Genomic DNA, 20123 nt, shown 5'->3' with positions numbered 1-20123 from the left:
GAAAGTTCACTTGTTGACCAGTGGCTCTTTCGTAACGACTAAGCGCCTCTTTAATAATGTTACATGAATTAATGGAAGTCTGACAGAAGAGGATGCTGTCATCAGCGAAAAAGAGATGAGAAATTGCAAGAGCAGTGCGAGCCACTTTGAAACCAATAAGAGCCTGAGTCGTTTCCTGTTTCCGAAGGAGAGAAGAAAAACCCTTAGCACAAAGCAAAAAAGGTAAGGAGAGAGAGAGGATCACCTTGTCGAATGCCCTTAGAAGGGACGACATGGCCAGAAACTTTACCGTTGATATTAAATTGGAAGGTGGCTGACAAAATGCAATCGATTATGAGTTGGGTAAAACAAAAAGGGAAATTGAATTTTCTTAAGATGGCATTGATAAAGGGCCATTCCACTCTATCGAAAGCTTTAGCCATGTCAAGCGTGATAGCCATCCACCCTTTCTTTCCTTTCGATTTAAGCTTAATTGAGTGAGCAACTTCCTGCGCAATGATGATATTATCCGAAATGAGTCTTTCAGGAAGGAAAGCACTCTGATTGGGAGAAATCAGGTTGTTAAGAACTAACTTTAGCCTATTGGCAATAGATTTGGATATAATTAATAGATGATATTGTAGAGGCTTATAGGCCTAAAGTCTTTGACAAAAATCAGCTGCTTGACTTTGGGAATAAGAGTGATGAGGGTGGTGTTGAGAGGAGAAGTGTCCCCATTACCATTAAGAAAACTAAGCACAGCAGACAACACATCTTTTTTAACAAGAGGCCAGTTTATTTTATAAAAGTTGGAGTTGAAACCATCAAGACTAGGATCTTTATCCAAAAGAAGTTGGAAGAAAGCTTTTTCAACCTCCTCCACCTAAAAGGCCTCGTTTAGCATGGATTTGTCGCTTGTAGACAAGGTGCGGTCAATGCCCTCCAAGGCAGTTTAAATGTCGATTGCAGAAGGGTTTGAGCAGGTGAAGAGCGATTGGAAATAAGATTCAATTTCATGAGTGGTGTCTTCGTTTGTGGAGACAATGCCCCCGCTCGAATTATGGAGTTTGAGAATTCGATTGATTTTCTTTCTATAAGAAGCATGGTGATGGAAGAACTTCGTATTTTATCCCCCTGGGCTAACCATTAGGCTCTAGCCCGTTGTTTCAAATAAGTCTCTTATTTATAAAGAAGAGTGTCAAGCTGGGATTGAAGATCCTTGATATGATCCACTGTACGAGCATCCCAGTGGGTGCAACTCCTGGCGCACTCAAGATCCTTCTTAATTCTTCTAATGTGTTTTTTAAACTGAAGATTTTTTTTTATGGTTCTAGGCATTTAACTGGTTTGCGCAATTTGATTGAGTAGCAACCAAGGGAGGAATGTCCCCTGAGAGACCATCAGAACAGTTCCAAGACATCTCCAAGGTCTTAGGCCAATTCAGTTCTGAAAGCCACACATTTTTAAAGAGAAAATGCTTAGTCCCATGCTTGGGGTGCGAAGAGGTAGCACCGGTGGTGACAAGCTCGACGACACGATGATCCGAACCAAAAAAGTCATGATGAGTGAAGAGCGCATTAGGGAAAAGATTAGTCCAAGAGGAATTAACATTAGATTTTGACCCTTTAAATTTTTACGGGTGCTAAAGTATGTTCTTTGAGCTTTTAAAATTGTAGAGTAATATAAATTATTGAATTTAATAACAATTTCGTTTCATTTTAATTTCATAGCTGACATATGAGAAATATCATATGAGCTACAAAATTACAAGATTTTTACATATCACACTTTTTTTCTATCTTAATATCAAAAGTACCTTTCTTAATTTAATAAGATATTTTTTTGTGTTATATGTAAATTTTTTACTTATAAACTCGAGACCATCCTCTTATAAAATTGACACGTGGGCTCACATTCCTAGAGAATTGCTGAGTTGTCAAGAAGGAGCTTCTCGAGAATAAGCTTCCCCTGAACTGAACTCGCGAGATGATGTAACCATGACAGAGTCTAGTTGCATTATTAAACTTCGCGTAATATAAAATAAGTAGGACTAAGAAGGATTTATAAAAGTTGTGCATATCCTGAGATATATGCGATGACTAAGTAGCCTTCTTCTGCGACCAAGTAAAGATCGCTTCTTTACATAATGAGTTCATCCGAATGACAAAGCGTATTCGATAACCCGATAGGGCTCGCATGTCCTATGTTGTCGACATGTATGAGGTGTCTATATATGCGATTCAGTCAGAACACAAACACCTTAACACAAGGCTTAATAGTCCTCTTTAGAATGATAAAACACACCCAAAGCCTGCAAGCTTGTGTGGGAATATGAATAGACAACTCGCACCTTAGAGGTTGCATACGCTGCTATACTTATTGAAACAGATTTAAACTATCCTTCATTTATTCTTTTACGTTTTATTATAATTTAATGTTGATATTTAATGTAAAACGGTTCTATAACCGAACAGTCCTGCTGTAATGACCACATTTTTAATTTGGATTAGTAAATGCAATTAGCACTAATTATTGGTAATTTTATAATTACTTATGAATTTAATTATTTGTGGGCCCCATTTTTAGAAATGGGCATTAGAGTTATAATTTCTCAATTTCAGAGATTTTATTAAACTCTAGGGGTATTATTTGACCTATATGTGAATTATGTTATTTTTGCAATTTTTGCTCAGCGACAAAGTTTGATCACATGGATAAGTCTAGAACCTTATTTCTTAGTGGGATATATATATATATATTGGAGTAAATAAAATACCGAGGTTATGGTTTTTGACCATTTTTCCCCTAGGTGGGAAATAAGCTAGAAATTAACATTTAGGGTATTTTAGTCTTTTGCTTAGGTTAGTGGTTTGGTGGCTGCCCTTTTTGGTGACACCTAGCTTGTCAATTCAGTAAGGAAATTAATTTTTCCTTAATCCTTTATGCATTAGACAAAAAAAATAAAAAGAAGAAAAGTAAGAAAACCAAAGGAAGTTCATTCTCTCTTCCTTCTCTTTCCCTCTTCGAACCAGCTAGGAACCAAGGAATTGCTGCTGGTTTTTGGTGTTTGCAACAAGGATTCAAGGTTTTGCAAGCGAGGGCATCCATTCAGCACGAGACTCTCCGTTCAGGTCGACCAATTCATTTTAATATGGAAAGGAGGTAAGAATTGTATATAATGTGTGATATGGATATGCGAATGTATGTATATATTTAGTATATATGCATGCTTATATGTTGTGATTCATACACTACCAATACTTGTACGGTTGCGGTACAGAGTGCATTGGTAAAGTGTATGATGTCTGAAAGTACATCGTGGTGTTACCAGCACTTGTACGGAAAGGTACAAGGTGTCTGTGGTACAACACTTAATAGTACTTAAGATGCGGTCGATACCTTACCTACACTAGTACGAAGGTATACTCAGTGAATGTGGTACATGGTACATGGTCGTATCCTTAGTAGAACGTTCTTACTCATCTGTTAAGCCTTGTAAATAGGTGTATGGGCGCCTAGATACAAGTCGATATTATATGATATGATATATGCTTTCCTTACTGAGTCTCTCGACTCACAGTTCTGCTTCCATGTGTAGGTAAAGGAAACGCGATAGCTGATCAGGAGTGAGCCTGACTGAGATGTGGTTGTACATGTCATGGCAGCGCGACCTGGAGTGCTCGGTCTCGGGACATCTGGGGTTAATATTTTGTAGTCGCTGTGCGACCTGGTTATGTATTTTGAGTATTTTGTATAAAAGTTTAAAAACGGGATCCCGGTACTTATACATGATTTTGTAAAGTTATAAAGTTTAATATTTAATATAAAAGTTTTAATTTGACACAATTTTTAAGTAAATTATTTGATTAGCAAAGATAGCACTGCAATTAAAAAATCATTGTAGCGTGCCTTAGCATTAGGGCGTTACACCTGCATAACTAAAAGGACACTAGCTTTGTATATAAAGGAGCGATCCAATATGAATAAACAAAGACAGAAAACCTTTGCAACAGTGGACTAAGCAGACTGTGATCTGGTTGAACCGTTATACATCTTTGTGTTCATTGTATTTTCTATTTTTGTTCTATTGCCTGGGCAGTCTCGCTATTCTAAGTTGAGTACTCACTACTTTTCTGCTAAATATTTATTATTTATTTTCTATTTGGTGTTGTCCAAATTTCTCCGAAAACATTTGATGTCGTCTATAGAAAATGATTTTTATAATATTTCTATGATTTTTGGAGGAGAATCATGACGTGATGAATCGAATATACATAGAAATCAGCCCCCAGCGCTTAGAGATCAGCCAAAATCAATACAAATCATCTTTCTCAATTATCAAGGCACTGTTCAAAGAAACACAAAATTCACATCAACAAGCAATCTCAACAGTCACCAACTTTGAAAAAAACTAGTTCATCGAGAAGAAAAGATGAAAAATATATACTAAATTTAATGAGGGAGGAGCAAATCTTACTGCTATATTTCAGACGTTGAAGCTACCCAGATCTTGAGAAAGCTCAAATTGTGGAGCCGCTTAGGTCCTAGAGCACATCGAGTTCTATCATTGTCCTTGAACTCGTCCAAGTTCTGAGGATGCTCAATTGGAGCCACTCAGGCATTAAAAGATCTCAACCTTTTTTAGGGATTATACAATAGCAACAACATAGTATATTTCTTTTACTCCTGCAACAGTACTAGGGGCAGAACAAAATGGCAAAGGAAAAAAACTTATTGTCGTACAATCTGAAACATCTAAACAAAGGTTCTTTCCAAAAGGGCCCCAAAACAACGATTGCAAATTAGTTTGAAAGTCATCGCGGTAACTCCTGCAAAAAGAAGAATAGCAACAATAAGGCTTATGACTTCGAACTGGCAGCAATAGATATCAACATGACTACAACCAATGGCGCGAAGGTTGTTCTAAACAGAGCATATATAACAACATTCATGAAGATGGCGATTATGATTTCAGTGACATGATCGCACAATCAAAAATATGACATAAAGAAGAAGGTTAGAAAGAGGGAGCAACCCTTCGTTGTTCTCCCAGCCATAAAGAAGCAACCCCAAAAATTGCAACAAAGGCTCCAACAATCGCAAAATCAAGGCGTACAGTACATTCCACACTTTGCACTTCGAACTCCGACATTCTATTGGAGAAATAAATATGGTCATCAATGGAGATCACGAAGCTCTAAATCAATGAATTGCAGATCCGTTTATACAAGTGAAACGACGTTGAGTAAAATGGATATTCATCTGGTATTTGGTGAGCGCATAAAAAGATGGAAAATATGGCGTTGAAATCGAAACTCACCTAGTTGTCTCTCTTGTCACCGATCGGAGAATTTCAAGCGATGAATATATGTTTTGAATTGAAACGCCAGTAATATATATGCCAACCGTTCGACAATAAAAACAAATTAATACAATGACAATAATATGTGACAAGAAGGACCCAGAACACTTTGGTCATTCCCGTCATTTGAGAAAAACATTTTTGGGAAATTCATTACAATAATTTATCAGCGCTAATAATGGTTAAAGCATACACTCAATTGTGAAAGATTTGAAACCCTGCTAAAGAGAAGCAAATTGGGCCATGGAGCAAAGTGCCTTAATGAGGAAATTATGTAGAATATGGATTTTTTTCTTAAAGTTTAATAAATATGGAGAAATTATGATTTTACTTAATTTATGGTTTTTTTCTAATTTAAGTTGGTTGTGTGGAATTATATTTCCATATGTTTAAGTTTTTATTAAATAAAGCCATATTTTATTTGTTAATTTATTTTGTAGAGATTTGTATTATTTTTTAGGGAAATTTGTTATTTATTTTAGTTATTAATATTAAATTTGTAATTTAAAGTATATATATATATATTTGTATTTCACGTTAATTTAGAAAAATAATTATTTGACTTATTAGTTAAAATATTTTATTCTACATTAACTTTTTGATACTAATCTTACCAAAAAAAATTATTGAAAATTTATTCTAAATACTTATTAACGAAGGATCTTCATTTGAATTAATTATTACTATTAAAATTAAAACTAAAAGTACTTAGTTACTCTTTGAAGCAAAAATAATATCTAAAATTTAATCACCAGGTTACTTTTTCAAATTAACACGTTACTTTGTGCAACCATAGCACAACACACACTACAGATACCATGTTACTTTTTGAAGAAAAATTAAAGCTAAAAATCCAACTACTAGGTTACTTTTTCAAAATAACAAGATTATTTATTAAAAAATAAAGTCACAATTCAACACACTCAACTATATTTAGTGATACATGTCTCAGGTTACTTACAAACTAACATGTAATTACTTTACGCAAAAATAGAATCAAAATTAACAAACTATACAAAAAGCATAGGTAAAAGTGCTAGGTTACAATTTGAAGCAAAAATAAAGTCTAAAATTCAACAACTATGTTACCTTTTTTCAAATTAACATGTTAATTTGTGCAAAAATACAATCAAAACTCAACAAACTATACCAAAATTAAAAGTAAAAGTGCCAGGTTACTTTCTAAAGCAAAAATAAAATCTAAAATTCAACAACTTGATTACTTTTCAAATTAACACGTTACTCAACTAGGTATATTACTAATACAGATGTCATGATTTATTTTGCAAATGAACAGGTTACTTTCTTCATAAAACTCTGTCATAACTCAATACATTAAACAAAATTCAATTTGCAAGGTAGCAGATTATTTGCGTAAAGTAGCAAAGTCCAAATATGAATATTTTTTATCTTTGAAAAATTGTCCTTTTACTAATATTTATAACTTGTGAGTTTCAATGATTGTTTTATCTTCCTCCCTTCTTCTTTTGTTTCTTGTAGTTTCTTCAATGATGAAGTCAACACTTCATTAGTATGATCAACAAGTCTTCTGAAATTATGGTTACTAGATTGGTAGCTCTCTTTTAGCTACTTGGTATAAGATCTCAACATTGTCCCAAGTAGTGTTTATTTTATTTTTGATCAAATTAATTCCCAAGATCAAATAATGAACAATTATATGGAATATGTACACCAAACACTTTGTAATTTGAGTAGCAGCTACTTTCATTTCACTCTCCTCCACAATGAATTAATGCTTTAATAAAATTCATTCTCCAAGAAAATTACAGGTGCCAGGTCACTTCTTGAAGCAAAAAGAAAAAGTAAAATTCATTTAACAAGTTACTTTATAAGAAATTTAAAATAACATGTTTCTTTCTAAAAAAAATTATAGTCCCAACACAACACACTCAGCCTTATTCAAAAGTAAGGTACCAGGTTACTTTCAGAAGCAATACAAAACCATAAAATTGAACTAGCAGGTGACTTTTTTCAAGACATGATTTTTTTTTTGTTAAAAATTGCAGTCACAGCACAACAAACTCAGCTATATTCAAAAGTAAGGTACCCGGTTATTTTCAGAAGCAATAGAAACCCTACGATTGAACTAGCAGGTGACTTTTTTCAAGACATGATATATATTTTTTTTGTTATAAATTCTAGTCACAACACAACAAACTCAGCCATATTCAAAAGTAAGGTACCAAGTTACTTTTAGAAGCAATAGAAAATCCTAAAATTGAACTAGCAGGTGACCTTTTTCAAGACATGATTTTTTTTTTTTTGTTAAAAATTGTAATCACAACACAACACATTCAACCTATTCAAAAGTACGGTACCAAGTTACTTTCAGAAGCAATATAAAACCCTAAGATTGAACTAGCAAGTGACTTTTTGCAAGACATAGTATCTTTTGTTAAAAATTGCAGTCACAACAAAACAAACTCAACCATATCCAAAAGTAAGGTACCATGTTACTTTTAGAAGCAATATAAAATCCTAAGATTGAACTAGCAGGTATTTTTTTAATACATAGTATTTTTTTTGTTATAAATTGCAGTCACAACACAACAAACTCATCCATATTCAAAAGTAAGGTACCAAAATTGAACTAGCATGTGACTTTTTTCAAGACATAGTATTTTTTTTATTATAAATTGCAGTCACAACACAACAAACTCAGCCATATTCAAAAGTAAGGTACCATGTTACTTTTAGAAGTAATACAAAACCCTAAAATTGAACTAGTTGGTGACTTTTTTCAAGACATAGTATTTTTTTGTTATAAATTGTAGTCAAAACACAACAAACTCAGCCATATTCAAAAGTAAGGTACCTCGTTACTTTCAGAAGCAATACAAAACTCTAAAATTAAACTAGCAGGTGACTGTTTTCAAGACATGATTTTTTTTGTTAAAAATTGCAATCACAGCACAACAAACTCAACCATATTCAAAAGTAAGGTACCAGGTTACTTTCAAAAGTAATATAAAACCCTAAGATTGAACTAGCAGGTAACTTTTTTCAAGACAGGTAACTATTTTTTTTGTTATAAATTGCAGTCACAACATAACAAACTCAACCATATTTAAATGTAAGGTATCAGGCCATATTCAAATGTAAGGTATCAGGTTACTTTCAGAAGCAATATAAAACCCTAAGATTGAACTACAAGGTGAAATTTTTCAAGATATGAGAGTTTTTTGTTAAAAATTACAATCACAACACAACATATTACTATGAGAACCAAAATAAAGACCTAAAATTAAAACTCCTTATCATTTTTCTCAAATAACATGTTAACTAAGTCAAGAATGTAATCAAAATCAATAGTTTCTTACCTTTGTCTATTTGACTTCAGATTTTATTTATTTTCTTCATCAGCATTAGGAAGATGAAGAATAAGATGAAGAATGATGATCGCACCAGAGGAGAAGCAAAGAAATCTAAGGAGAATCAAAAAATTTGAGGAGAATTAAAGAAATCGCAAAGGAGAATCAAAGAACCACAGAGGGGATTGCATTGCACGAGAGAGAATAGCTGAGTTTGGATATTTTGGGTGTGAAATTTATAAATAGAAATATCCTTTTATAGGTATTCTATTTTTTCCATTTTATTAAGCTTTTTATTAATTTTTCCAGATTTAAAATTTTTTCATTAAATGTTCATATTTTTTAAAATGCATTTAAAAAAAATTCCAAATTTATAAAAAAAATCCTTAATTAATTTTTAAGAGCCCAATAGCTTACAAGATAAATATCGCACATATACAAAATGTATACAGGTGGCTTATGCATATGCATGAAAGAAGCCTAAAAGAGGGAGTCAACCCAATTTATTTTTGGAGTTTTTACACCATGAAATTTCAAACTTTTTTTTTTACTATAGGGCAGAATTTTTTTTAAAAATACGTAAATTTCATACTGTGTACTGTGCTAAGTTTTCACTGTTGTTTTACGGTTATTTTTTAGTTGTTCTACCGTTGTTTTTAGTTGTTCTATTTTATTATTTTACGGTTATTATATAAAAAGATAGTATTTTTGTAAAAAATTCTATATGGTAGTAAAATTATAAACTTTGACCCAAAATTCAGTATTTTTTGTAAAAATTCATTTATTTTTTGGTTTTTGTGCATAAGACTCCAAAATGCGTGTATATTGGTGAATAAACTGAACAAATATAAGTAACTTAATTTTTTGGAGTGTTTAGACCCACTTCAATGCAAAAGGACATCAATGCCATGAGTTATATATTTGATCCAATAGAGACAGACCAAATTTTTTCCATTCAAATTGGAGGCCCAATTCTCAGAGTCCAGATATTCAGCGTGGCCCAAATTAAATAACAAAGTGATCTTTTCAATTCAACTTTTGTGCTATAAATATTATCGAATTTTTACTCCCCTAAATTATGCCCCCTGAACTTTTAATGTCGTTAAAAATTCCCCTTAAAGTATTAAGATCGTTGATTTTGAGGACTTTTATCCAATTTTAGTAAAAAAAGTCTAACATGGATGAAAATTTCAGGGGGCATGATTTAGTACATGTCAAAGTTCGAGGGGTATAATTTTGTAGATATCAAAGTGTAGGGAACATGATTTAGTACATAAATAATCATTAAAATAGTAAAATTAAATGAAATTAGACAAAAGTCCTTAAATCTAACAATCTCAATAGTTCATGGAGAATTTTTAATGACCAGAAAAGTTTATGGGGCATGATTTGGTATATGTCAAAGTTCGGGAGGTAAAAATTTTAATTACCCTAAATATTTCCAATTCTAATTCTTCTTCACCCATTAAATTAAATATGTCTGCATATATTCTTACATATGAATTTAATGGGTGAGACAACAGTATAACATTAGTAAATAGGCAAGCATAATGTAAAGCTCATTTTTGTATGATTATTTAGCGAACCTGCTATATTTCACATAATTGCAAATTGGTGAGCCAAAAATAACGCTTATTTTTGCATAAACAAAGGCCACAGTTATGCTTATCTAATTGTAAATGGGCGAGCTTGATATAATGCTTATTTTTGCGTTATTATTTAGCGAACACACTATGCTATTTCTATTTATAAATTGGCGAGCCCTTCATGTGCTCATTTTATGCATAATTATTTGACAAGTCCACTGTTATGCTTATGTAATCCCAAAGAGACAAGTTCAAACGCTCATTTTTGTATATGGCAAGCTCGCGATAGTGCTCAATTATTTTTTCCCATTAGCACATCACATTTATGGCCAATGCCTCACTTAGGGGCCACTCTGCCCAATCGGGCAACACAACCCTGAAAGGTTTGCTGGGGTGACATCTCAAATATATAAAAGAATCAAACTCTACTGAAAAATTTTGGTCCGTGAATTATTTACCAAAGGCAAAAGACTTTTTGTCTCACTTTAGGGGTCAATGTCCCACTTGGTCAATACCTCCTCTTATATATCAAATATATAAAAATAAAGAGGCACGGGATATTAGAAAGAACGAGAATCAATAAATCAATGATTGGACGCTATATATGCCAGTAGTCCAACACTTGTAGATTACCAGGTGTATTTTTTCTTTTATTTTAATCAAGTCCAACACTTTGGTCAAATAACCATTTTACATTTGATACATTATTATTCGTTCACTTCTGAGAGAAATACAAATACATTTAAATGCATGATAAAGCTACATTTTTACACGTGCTCATTTTATTTACAAAATGGAGTGAAACATGATACTTATTTCTTGCATAATTATTTATGAGCGTATTGCAATACCTATTTTTACATTATTGTAAATATTTAATTGAATTACCATAAAAAATATTGAAATTCCCTTCATATTTATTTTTTTAAAAAAATTAAACAAATGAAACTACAATGATCGTCGGAGTTGTCACTCATGCCGGAAAAGTCACCAGAGGTTGCTGTCGGTACCGGAAAGGTCGTCGGAGTAGCTACCAGTGACAGAAAAGTCACCGGAGTTGCCACCGACGCCAAAAAAAATCTTTGAAAATAGCATTGTCGCCAAAAAAATTGCAGGAAAAATCACCAAGAAACAAGTTTCTTGATGAAGAAACCGATTTCTTGGTGATTTTTTCGGCAGTAAATCTGGCGACTTTTCTGACACCGGCAACTACTCTGGCGACTTTTCCGGCACCGACAGCAAACTCCAAAATAGTCGTCAGAATTGGCGTTGTCGCCAGTAAAATCACCAAGAAAGCAGTTTCTTCATCAAGAAACCAGTTTCTTCATCAAGGAACTAGTTTCGTCACACAACAATAATAAAGATTATGAAAATAAAATAAAAATGATATACAATGAAAATAATTGAAACCAGTTTCGTCAATCAACCAAATAGAGTAAAAAACACAAAAAAATACTCATAAATATAAACAAACAACACACAATGCACGATAATAATCTAAAACAAAATATAAGTGTGAAAATCAATTTTAAACCTAGAAACAAAATAATAAAAAGAAACTTAAAATAAAGAATATACAATAACATCATAAAATAGAGCAACCTCATTACAAAACCCTTAAAACATGTAAAACTAATTTCAAACTTATGAACCTTGTGAAACCAGATTCGACACTAAGAAAAATCATAACGAAATATAAAATCCTAAACAATAAAGTTAACTGAAACAAGTCATCAGAATTGGCATAGTCGGCGGAGTTGCTGCCAGCACTGGAAAAGTTACTAGAGTTGCTGCCGGTGTTGAAAAAGTCATCGAAATTATTGCCAGAAAAATCACAAAAAAATCACCAAGATACTGGTTTCTTCATCAAGAAACTGGTGATTTTTCTGGTAATTTTTCTGGCGACAATACCAATTCTGACAAATTTCCCGAAGTTTGCTGTCGGTACCGAAAAAGTCACCAAAGTAGCTACCGATGTCGGAAAAGTTGTCGGAGTTGCTGCCAATGCTCGAAAAGTCGTCAGAGTTGGAATAGCCGTATGAAAAATTACCGAAAAAATCACCAAGATTTCTTGGTAATTTTTTCGGCGACTATGCCAATTCTGATGATTTTTTCAAAGTTTGCTGTCGGTGTCGGAAAAGTCGGCAGAGTAGCTGCTAGTGTCAAAAAAGTCGTCAGAATTGGCATTGTCACCGAAAAAATTACTAAGAAAGTGGTTTCTTCATCAAGAAACTAGTTTCTTCTTCAAGAAACCAGTTTCTTGGTATTTTTTTAGTGATTTTTCCGGCGACAATGCCAATTCCGACGAATTTTTCAACGTCGGCAGCAACTCCGACGACTTTTCTGGCACCGACCGCTACTCTAGTGATTTTTTCGGCATCGACAGCAAACTCCTATAACTTTTCCAGCATCAGTGACAAATAAAAACATTCAATATGAGATTTGAAAATCTAATTTACATATATATGACATATCAAGTACCATAAAAAGACCTAAAAACAATAAAAATACCATATAAATTAGTTAAACTTAAATGTGCCATATTTATCATAAAAACTTTTAAAATCTCATAGTAAATGTAATTTTCTCTTCAAAAATTACTTTGTATATATATTGCTTTGTATGGTAATAACATTACAAAGCTTCCTCATTTTCATCAATATATTGCTTTGTATCATTATTTTCAAAATTATAAAAATACTTAAAATTCCGTACAACACTATATTTGTTTTTTTATTATTATTTATTTTTGAAATAATCGAGGAAATTACACTCTATACCCATTTTTTGTTTCATATTTTAATTTTTACCTTCATTTTACTACTCTTTAATTCATATCCACTTTTATAAGTTATATTCCCATTATGTGCATTAAGAAGTTTAATTTTGATAAGTTTTGTGAGATTATATTTGGTACCTTGATTATAAAAGAGAGTATTTATCATTTAATTTTTTTTAGAGTTATATTTAATTAATGTGTAATAAAAAGGATCATGGCCAATCAATCTTGGATAACTAAATATGAACTAGCTGAGACTGTTTTTCTCAATGAGGGTTTATTTGATCACTCTCCAGCAATTTTATCTCTACATCCTCAAATGGTGGTGGGGGGGGGGGGGGGGAAGCCTTTTAAATACTTTAAGATATGGAAATTCCATCCTAAGTATGATGACCAATTAAAGGAAGTGTGGAACATGAGTATCCCTGGTAATAAAATGTTTCATATTGTCTCTAAATTGAAGCAGTTCAAAGAAAGGCTAAGGATAATAAACAAAGACGGTTTCTCTGATTTACTGAAGCAGCTACTTAACATTAAAGCCGACCTGGATGGTCTGCAAAACCAGTTACAGCAGCAGCCACTTAATCCCTCTCTACATATACAGGAAAAAATAGCCAGGGAGAAGTTAGTCCAAAAACAGAAGGATTACACTTCTTTCTTACAACAAAAAGCTAAAATGAATTGGATTCAGGATGGTGATGCTAACACAACCTTGTTTCATGCTTGCATCAAGCATAGATTGAGACAAAACCGTATTCTCTCTATTGAGAACCAAGAAGGCAATAGGATCACTGATCCCACTCTCATCATAGAGGCCTTTCTCGAGTTTTATAAGAATCTTCTTGGTACTAAGAGAGAGAATAGGAGACAGGTTCAAAAGCACATCCTCAACAAAGGCCCTAAAGTGAATTTGGTTACTTGTTGCAGAGATTCACACATGATGAGATCAAACAGGCTGTTTTTAGCATACCTGGAAATAAATCCCCAAGACCAGATGGCTTATCCAACAGCTTTTTCCAAGATAATTGGGAAACTATTGGAGGTGATATATGCGAGGCTGTACTTTCCTTCTTGGACTCAGGTAATATTCTAAAGGAAATAAACTCTACCACCATTACTTTGGTGCCTAAAGTTAAATGTCCCAATTCTGTTAAAGATTTTAGGCCAATATCTTGTTGTAATGTGATTTGCAAGATTGCAACTAAGCTATTGAGCTCTAGAATCAATAATATTCTCCCTTCAATAATATCACAGTCCAAAGGTGGTTTTATTAAAGGGAGATTTATAGGACATAATATCTTGATTTGTCAAGATTTGGTGAGGCATTATGGCAGGAAGGCTAATAAGGTTAGTTGTATGATTAAACTGGACCTCCAAAAAGCATATGATACGATTGAATGGGGATTTCTTGAAGAGATGCTAACTGGTCTAAATTTTCATGGGAAATTCATAAAGCTAGTTATGAACTGCTTCACCACTCCCAAAATTTCTCTAATGTTTAATAGTACTCTTCATGGATTCTTTGAAGCTAGGAGGGGATCAGACAAGGGGATCCGATCTCCCCCCTGTTATTTGTCTTGGGCATGGAGTACTTATCTAGACTGATGGTGAAAGTTGGGGAAAAAGAGGGATTCAAATTCCATGATAGATGCTCAGAATTGAAACTCAACCATCTTGCTTTTGCTGATGATGTTCTTTTATTCTGCCATGGTGATTTCATGAGCATTCTCTACATGTTGCAGGCATTAAAAACCTTCTCTCTTACACCTGGATTACATCCAAATGCAAGTAAAACTGCTATCTATTGTAGCAACATGCTCTCGGGATATGTGAATCATATTGTACAGATTTCAAGTTTCATAAGGCAGGAGTTGCCTTTCACTTATCTGGGTATTCCAATATGTGGGAAGAAGATATCAGGGAAAGAATGACTGCTAGAATTAAAAGTTGGAGTTCTAGGAATCTCTCCTTTGCTGGGAGAATCACTCTAATAAACTCAGTCTTGATTGTTATACAGGCCTATTGAAGTCAAATGATGATTTTACCGAAGAAAGTATTGAGATCAATTGAAGCTATTTGTAGAGCTTTTCTTTGGAAAGGGCAAGCTATGTTTCAAGGTGCAGGGGCTGTTGCTTGGAATAACATTTGCCAATCAAAGTCAACAGGTGGTTTGGGACTCAAGAATTTAGAAATCTGGAACAAAGCTGCAATATGTAAGTATATTTGGGCTATATCAAACAAACAAGAAAGCTTATGGCTTCGGTGGGTTCATAGTGTGTATATTAAGAACCAAGTTTGGTGGGACTACACTTCTTCAGTGCATGCTAGCTGGTACTGGAAGAAGATGGTAGCTCTCAAAGACTAGGTTAAAATACTGATGGACCCTACTGTATTTCAAAAGCAAAAATATACTATCTCTGCTGGTTACAACTTGTTTTTGATCCCCCCAACTCGGCTGAACTGGTGTAAATTAGTTTGGTCAAGGCTAAACATTTTCAAACATAATGTTATAGCTTTGTTGGCCATGCTTGATAGATTAAAAACCCAAGATAGGCTGCTGCGGTTTGGAATACAAGTGGGAGATGTTTGCTGCCTGTGTGAATTGCAGCCCGAGTCCTGCCACCGTTTGTTCTTTGATTGTGATGTTGCAGGTCTCTGTTTGATGGCAGTAAAGAAGTGGCTGAACTGGAATACTCAAGCCTGTAATCTCCAACAGCTGCTTAGATGGATTGATAGAGCTAAAATGTCAAAGTTTAGGAAAGGGGTGCTTGCTGCTGCCACCATTGGACTGGTGTACAACTTGTGGAAGACCTGAAATGAGATTATTTAGCAAAAAGCAAGGGTCAATCTGGAAAGAATAATTGAAGAAACTAAGTGGACTATCAAGACCCGAATTGATAGAGTAATGCCTAAGAAGATCAAGAACAATGATAAATATTCGGCCCTCACTGTCACTGGGTGCGCATAAGTTGTAAAAATCCGGTTTGTACAATACAATTTATTGATTTATCAAAAAAAAAAAAAAAAGTGTAATAAAAAGGGATAGTTTTCAACTTATCCCAAAATAATCCCTAGTAACAAAGCCCGACCTAAGCCCAGGCCAACATCGCAACTTTGAACCCTACCCATCTCTCTAACCCAGTAACTCTCATCACTCATTCCCTCTTCCTATCATACGCTTACTCCCTCTTAGCCCTAATTAATTTCCATTCTGAATTATAGAGATTAGGACTCAAGGCTTCCGGGCTCCTGCTCTTCAAGAAAAGGTACTCATTTGTGCATTGTTCTCCCATGAAGCTTAGTATGTTTCACTCAATTTTACTTTCTTTAGCTTAGTTGATACCAATCCAGTTGTAGAATTCATTTACCGACCGACCAGTAATCTGTTCTTTTTATATACTTGTTTGTAGCTTGACAATCGTTGTTTGTTCCCACATCCTTCAGTGTCCGTGCTTGTACTCTTTACAATTTTAAATAACTGGCAATTTGAATTTCCCCCCTTTGTCGCATGTAATTCCTCTTGAAATTGCAACACTGGGCCTTTTTGTTATTGTGACTTTGGAGGAATTGATCAAGATTCAAGAAGAAACTGATGAGAATGAAGATAGAACTTTTCAGAATTTATAGTGTGTTATTACTTGTTATATTTGATGGGTCATCTCATTTTGGATTGGATTCAGTTTGTTAACGTTAGTATGTAATGACTAATTAAAGTTTTCTGCTAAAATTATCATTTTTTTTACATTTATTATATATAGAAAGATATTGACCTCTCTATTGATAAAAAAATACAAATTCACCACCCTGGTCAAGAGCTCTACGATTGAAAAGTCATTAGAAGCTTCTTCTGGTTTCATTTCTAAATTTTTAAGAAGGTATTCATTGTTTTTAATGGAATTAAAACATTGCTTTACTTCCTTCTATGATTTTCAGTTTTTGGTGATGATACTTATGTTTTAATTTAATGTGGTGAAAAATGTGTTGAGATTATCTTTGGATTTAGTTTTGATACAAAAAGGGTTTCATTTCTTTTAATGAAGTTGTTTGCATATATGTATTCAGGTATCAGATGGCTCAGAGAGGTGTTTGGCAACTGCAAAAACTAATAGTTAATTACTGTGACTGGGGAGGCAGTAGCAGGGGCATCAGGTAATTTGGTATTTTTCCTTTTAAATTAGTATGAATCGGTTCGATTATTAAGATTTAAGATACATTGTTCATATCCTAATATTTTACGTTTCACTAAATTTCATAGCTTGGTTTCTTTGTTTCTTTTGCTGGGACTTGGGAGTGATGCAAAAGTTGTTGTCAATTTTGTTCTGGTCCTTCGGGAGATTCTTTCAATGGGTTGTATTCTTGAGACTATTTGATCCTAGTTATCGTTCTTTTTAATGCTATGTCTTTCACATGTGATGCGAAAATAGTAAATCTGCAACACATAATTTAGCTTGGACATACTACAGATAGAAATCGAGGTTATTTGGTTGAAAGGAATTCCTCTTTATAGAAATTGAGTTCATGAAGGTGTAAATGTAAAGCTTAACCAATCTTGAGGTGAGAATAATTATTGGAAAGTGTAGGTTCATGAAAAGAAACTTTTGTTGTGGATTCAAAATACTTAATTAGGTTCATGAAAAGAAACTTTTTGTTGTGGCTCATGTCATTGTCTGGGGGGTTAGTAATATGGGGTTCGCTCTTGTAAATGCTGCCTTATTGAAAAAAATACATTGCCAAATTGTTGTTCTTTATACTTGATAATAACTAATCTGGAATTTGAGCATTTGGGTAATTGTGCGTTGTTGTAGTGTGAGCTCCACACTCCTTGTTCCTCCTCCCCTTCTGTCTGCAGCTGGAGCTTGTATTGTTCTTTGTAATTTCCACTTCATGTGTATAGTGTTAAGGATCAAGTGTTGCGCTTAAGCTTTGGTTATATGATATTATGATCATTCCAGGGCATTTATGGAGTCCCAACTACCAGCATTAAAAGAGTGTAATCCTCAGTTGGAGGTGGTTACTGAACTCATCCGTGGTCAGCATCCACTTTTGAAGGGCTTCTACAGTGAGACTCTCTCTCTCTCTCTCTCTCTCTCTCTCTCTCTCACACACACACACACACACACACACACACACACACACACACAAAAAGACACATCATGAAACATGTATGCATTAAAGAAGTCTTCAATTTTGTAGTTAAGGTTCTCTTATTTTAATTTTACAGAGAACAAAAGAGAACGGGTGGTATGTGTGAGAAATATGGATTCTGATGAGGTTCTCCATTCTGCAATAAGATTAAGAAATTCATTGGGAAGAAAGGTGGTGAAACTGAAGACTAGGCATATAACCAAACACCCTAGCGTACAAGGTACATGGACTACAGATGTGAGATTTTGAGAGATGAAAGCATCAACTGAAAGAGCCTTTTTTGGTTTCCTTGTATTAATAATGCTGAATGTGAAACAAACGTTTGAGATATTGAGTTTTGCTATGCAATTAGACACAATTTATACACTTACTGCCTGCTGTAACTTTTTTAGTTTATTTTATTTTTACATTTCCTTTTCCATTTGCAACTTTTGTGTTTAATGCTTTAGAAACATTTTTGCACCGACACTACGAGATGATGTATTGTAATTGTTCGGAAATGTGATGTATACCCTGGGAGTGCACATTCATTCGAACACCCCACTCATGTTTTTTCTTGGGATATCGAGAAGGAGCAACAGGTAAGTGGAAATGTTGTTTTAGATGAAGGGAGAAACCATGTTTGTATTTTAAGGAACTAGAGAAGCCAAAAAACCAATATATTTACCTATATATGTGGATGACATGTTGCTGATCGGTAAAGAAAAAGCAGGATTGAATGGCTAAAGCTAAGCAAGGAATTTGAAATAAAATGGCTTGGCCCAGCACAACGGATACTTGGGATTGAAATAAATTCAGAGACAACCAGTATGTATAGATTGCAGCACACTTTACACTGTCAACAGATCAAGCAATCAAGCACCTACAACTAAAGAAGAAAGTGTGTATTTGGAGAAGGTACATTATATATGCTGTAGCATTAGGGAGCTTAATGCTGCTATAAGAAGCACCTGTTCTAATATTGTTTATGCAGTGAGTGTTTTAATATGGTTTAGTTTTCGCCAGACAAACAAAAAGGAACTATCTTAGAAAGAAATGTGGATGCAGATTTTGCTACAACAGAATAGGTCGTTAACTTCACATATTTTTCTTTCAAAAAAAAAAAAAAAATCACATATTTTTCATATAAAATGGACAGTTTCGGGTTGAAGTCTTGATTACAATCAGTAATAGCTTTGTCAACAACAGAACTGGAGTTTATGGCCACTAAAGCCTTTAAAGAAGCAATGTGGTTATAAACTTACAATATTCCCTACATGAAAAATGCTAAAGGGAAGAACTATAGTGTAGTCAAGTAGTCATCAATTTGTGAAATGTTAAACAAAAAGAAAAAAAACAGAGATTATTCGAGAAAAGGTGATTCATTTTATTGCAAATTTGGATTAATAAAATGATGGAAAATTATGTCTGTAAATTCTTACATAGAGAAAACTAAAATAGCATCATATCTTATTAATACTTATTTTAATATATCTTCTCAAATTCACGATGAAATGAAAACATGAAATAAAATGCGATACTTGAGGTGGTGACGAGTAAATAACAATCTATTTAAATGTGTTTGGTGCAAACTGAATTGTGACAAATGTTGATAGCACTTGTAACAATATAAAGTTTGATGGCAAATAGCAACATCCATATCTATAAGTAATTGACTGAACCAAACAATATCTTTGATAGTCGATGATATAACACGATATTCTGCTTCAGTAAAATATTGAAATACCACAATATTAGAGTAAACAAGCAACTCTAAAAAAGTAGATGGAAATAACAAATTTTTGAAGGTAAAATACACAGAACAACTGCCCAATAAGCACTAGTAGGAGAAGACACAAACTGACTAACAATATGAACATTATATGCAAATGCAATGTTTGGAAGAGTATTATTGATGTAGATCAAATTCCATCAATAGTGCGATATCACGTGAGATCTTC

General features: G+C 33.6%; 1 protein-coding gene across 2 annotated transcripts; it reads left to right on the top strand.

Moving 5' to 3' along the window:
- The first annotated feature begins 16114 nt into the window (after window positions 1-16114).
- Window positions 16115-18604, top strand: LOC115709852 (large ribosomal subunit protein mL43). Of its 2 annotated transcripts, none has more exons than XM_030638088.2 (4): window positions 16115-16304; window positions 17101-17187; window positions 17991-18097; window positions 18260-18604. In XM_030638088.2, exons 2-4 carry the CDS (start codon window positions 17108-17110, stop codon window positions 18430-18432), a joined length of 360 nt encoding a protein of 119 aa, XP_030493948.1. In that variant the 5' UTR covers window positions 16115-16304; window positions 17101-17107; the 3' UTR covers window positions 18433-18604. The 2 variants fall into 2 exon arrangements, with proteins under 2 accessions (XP_030493948.1, XP_060968099.1); XM_061112116.1 differs by lacking the exon at window positions 16115-16304 and adding an exon at window positions 16305-16913.
- The last annotated feature ends 1519 nt before the right edge of the window (window positions 18605-20123 follow it).

The sequence above is a fragment of the Cannabis sativa genome, chromosome 3, assembly GCF_029168945.1.
Source record: "Cannabis sativa cultivar Pink pepper isolate KNU-18-1 chromosome 3, ASM2916894v1, whole genome shotgun sequence".
NCBI classification, from domain to species: Eukaryota; Viridiplantae; Streptophyta; class Magnoliopsida; order Rosales; family Cannabaceae; genus Cannabis; species Cannabis sativa.
Note: the sequence above shows the minus strand (reverse complement) of the source record. Positions and strands in the feature narration are given on the sequence as shown.

Coding starts and splice junctions, on each gene's coding strand:
- LOC115709852 (XM_030638088.2), top strand. CDS start 17,108: ATGGCTCAGAGAGGTGTTTGGCAACTGCAAAAACTAATAGTTAATTAC. Junction 17,188..17,990: donor GGCAGTAGCAGGGGCATCAG/GTAATTTGGTAT, acceptor TGATCATTCCAG/GGCATTTATGGAGTCCCAAC. Junction 18,098..18,259: donor ACTTTTGAAGGGCTTCTACA/GTGAGACTCTCT, acceptor TTAATTTTACAG/AGAACAAAAGAGAACGGGTG.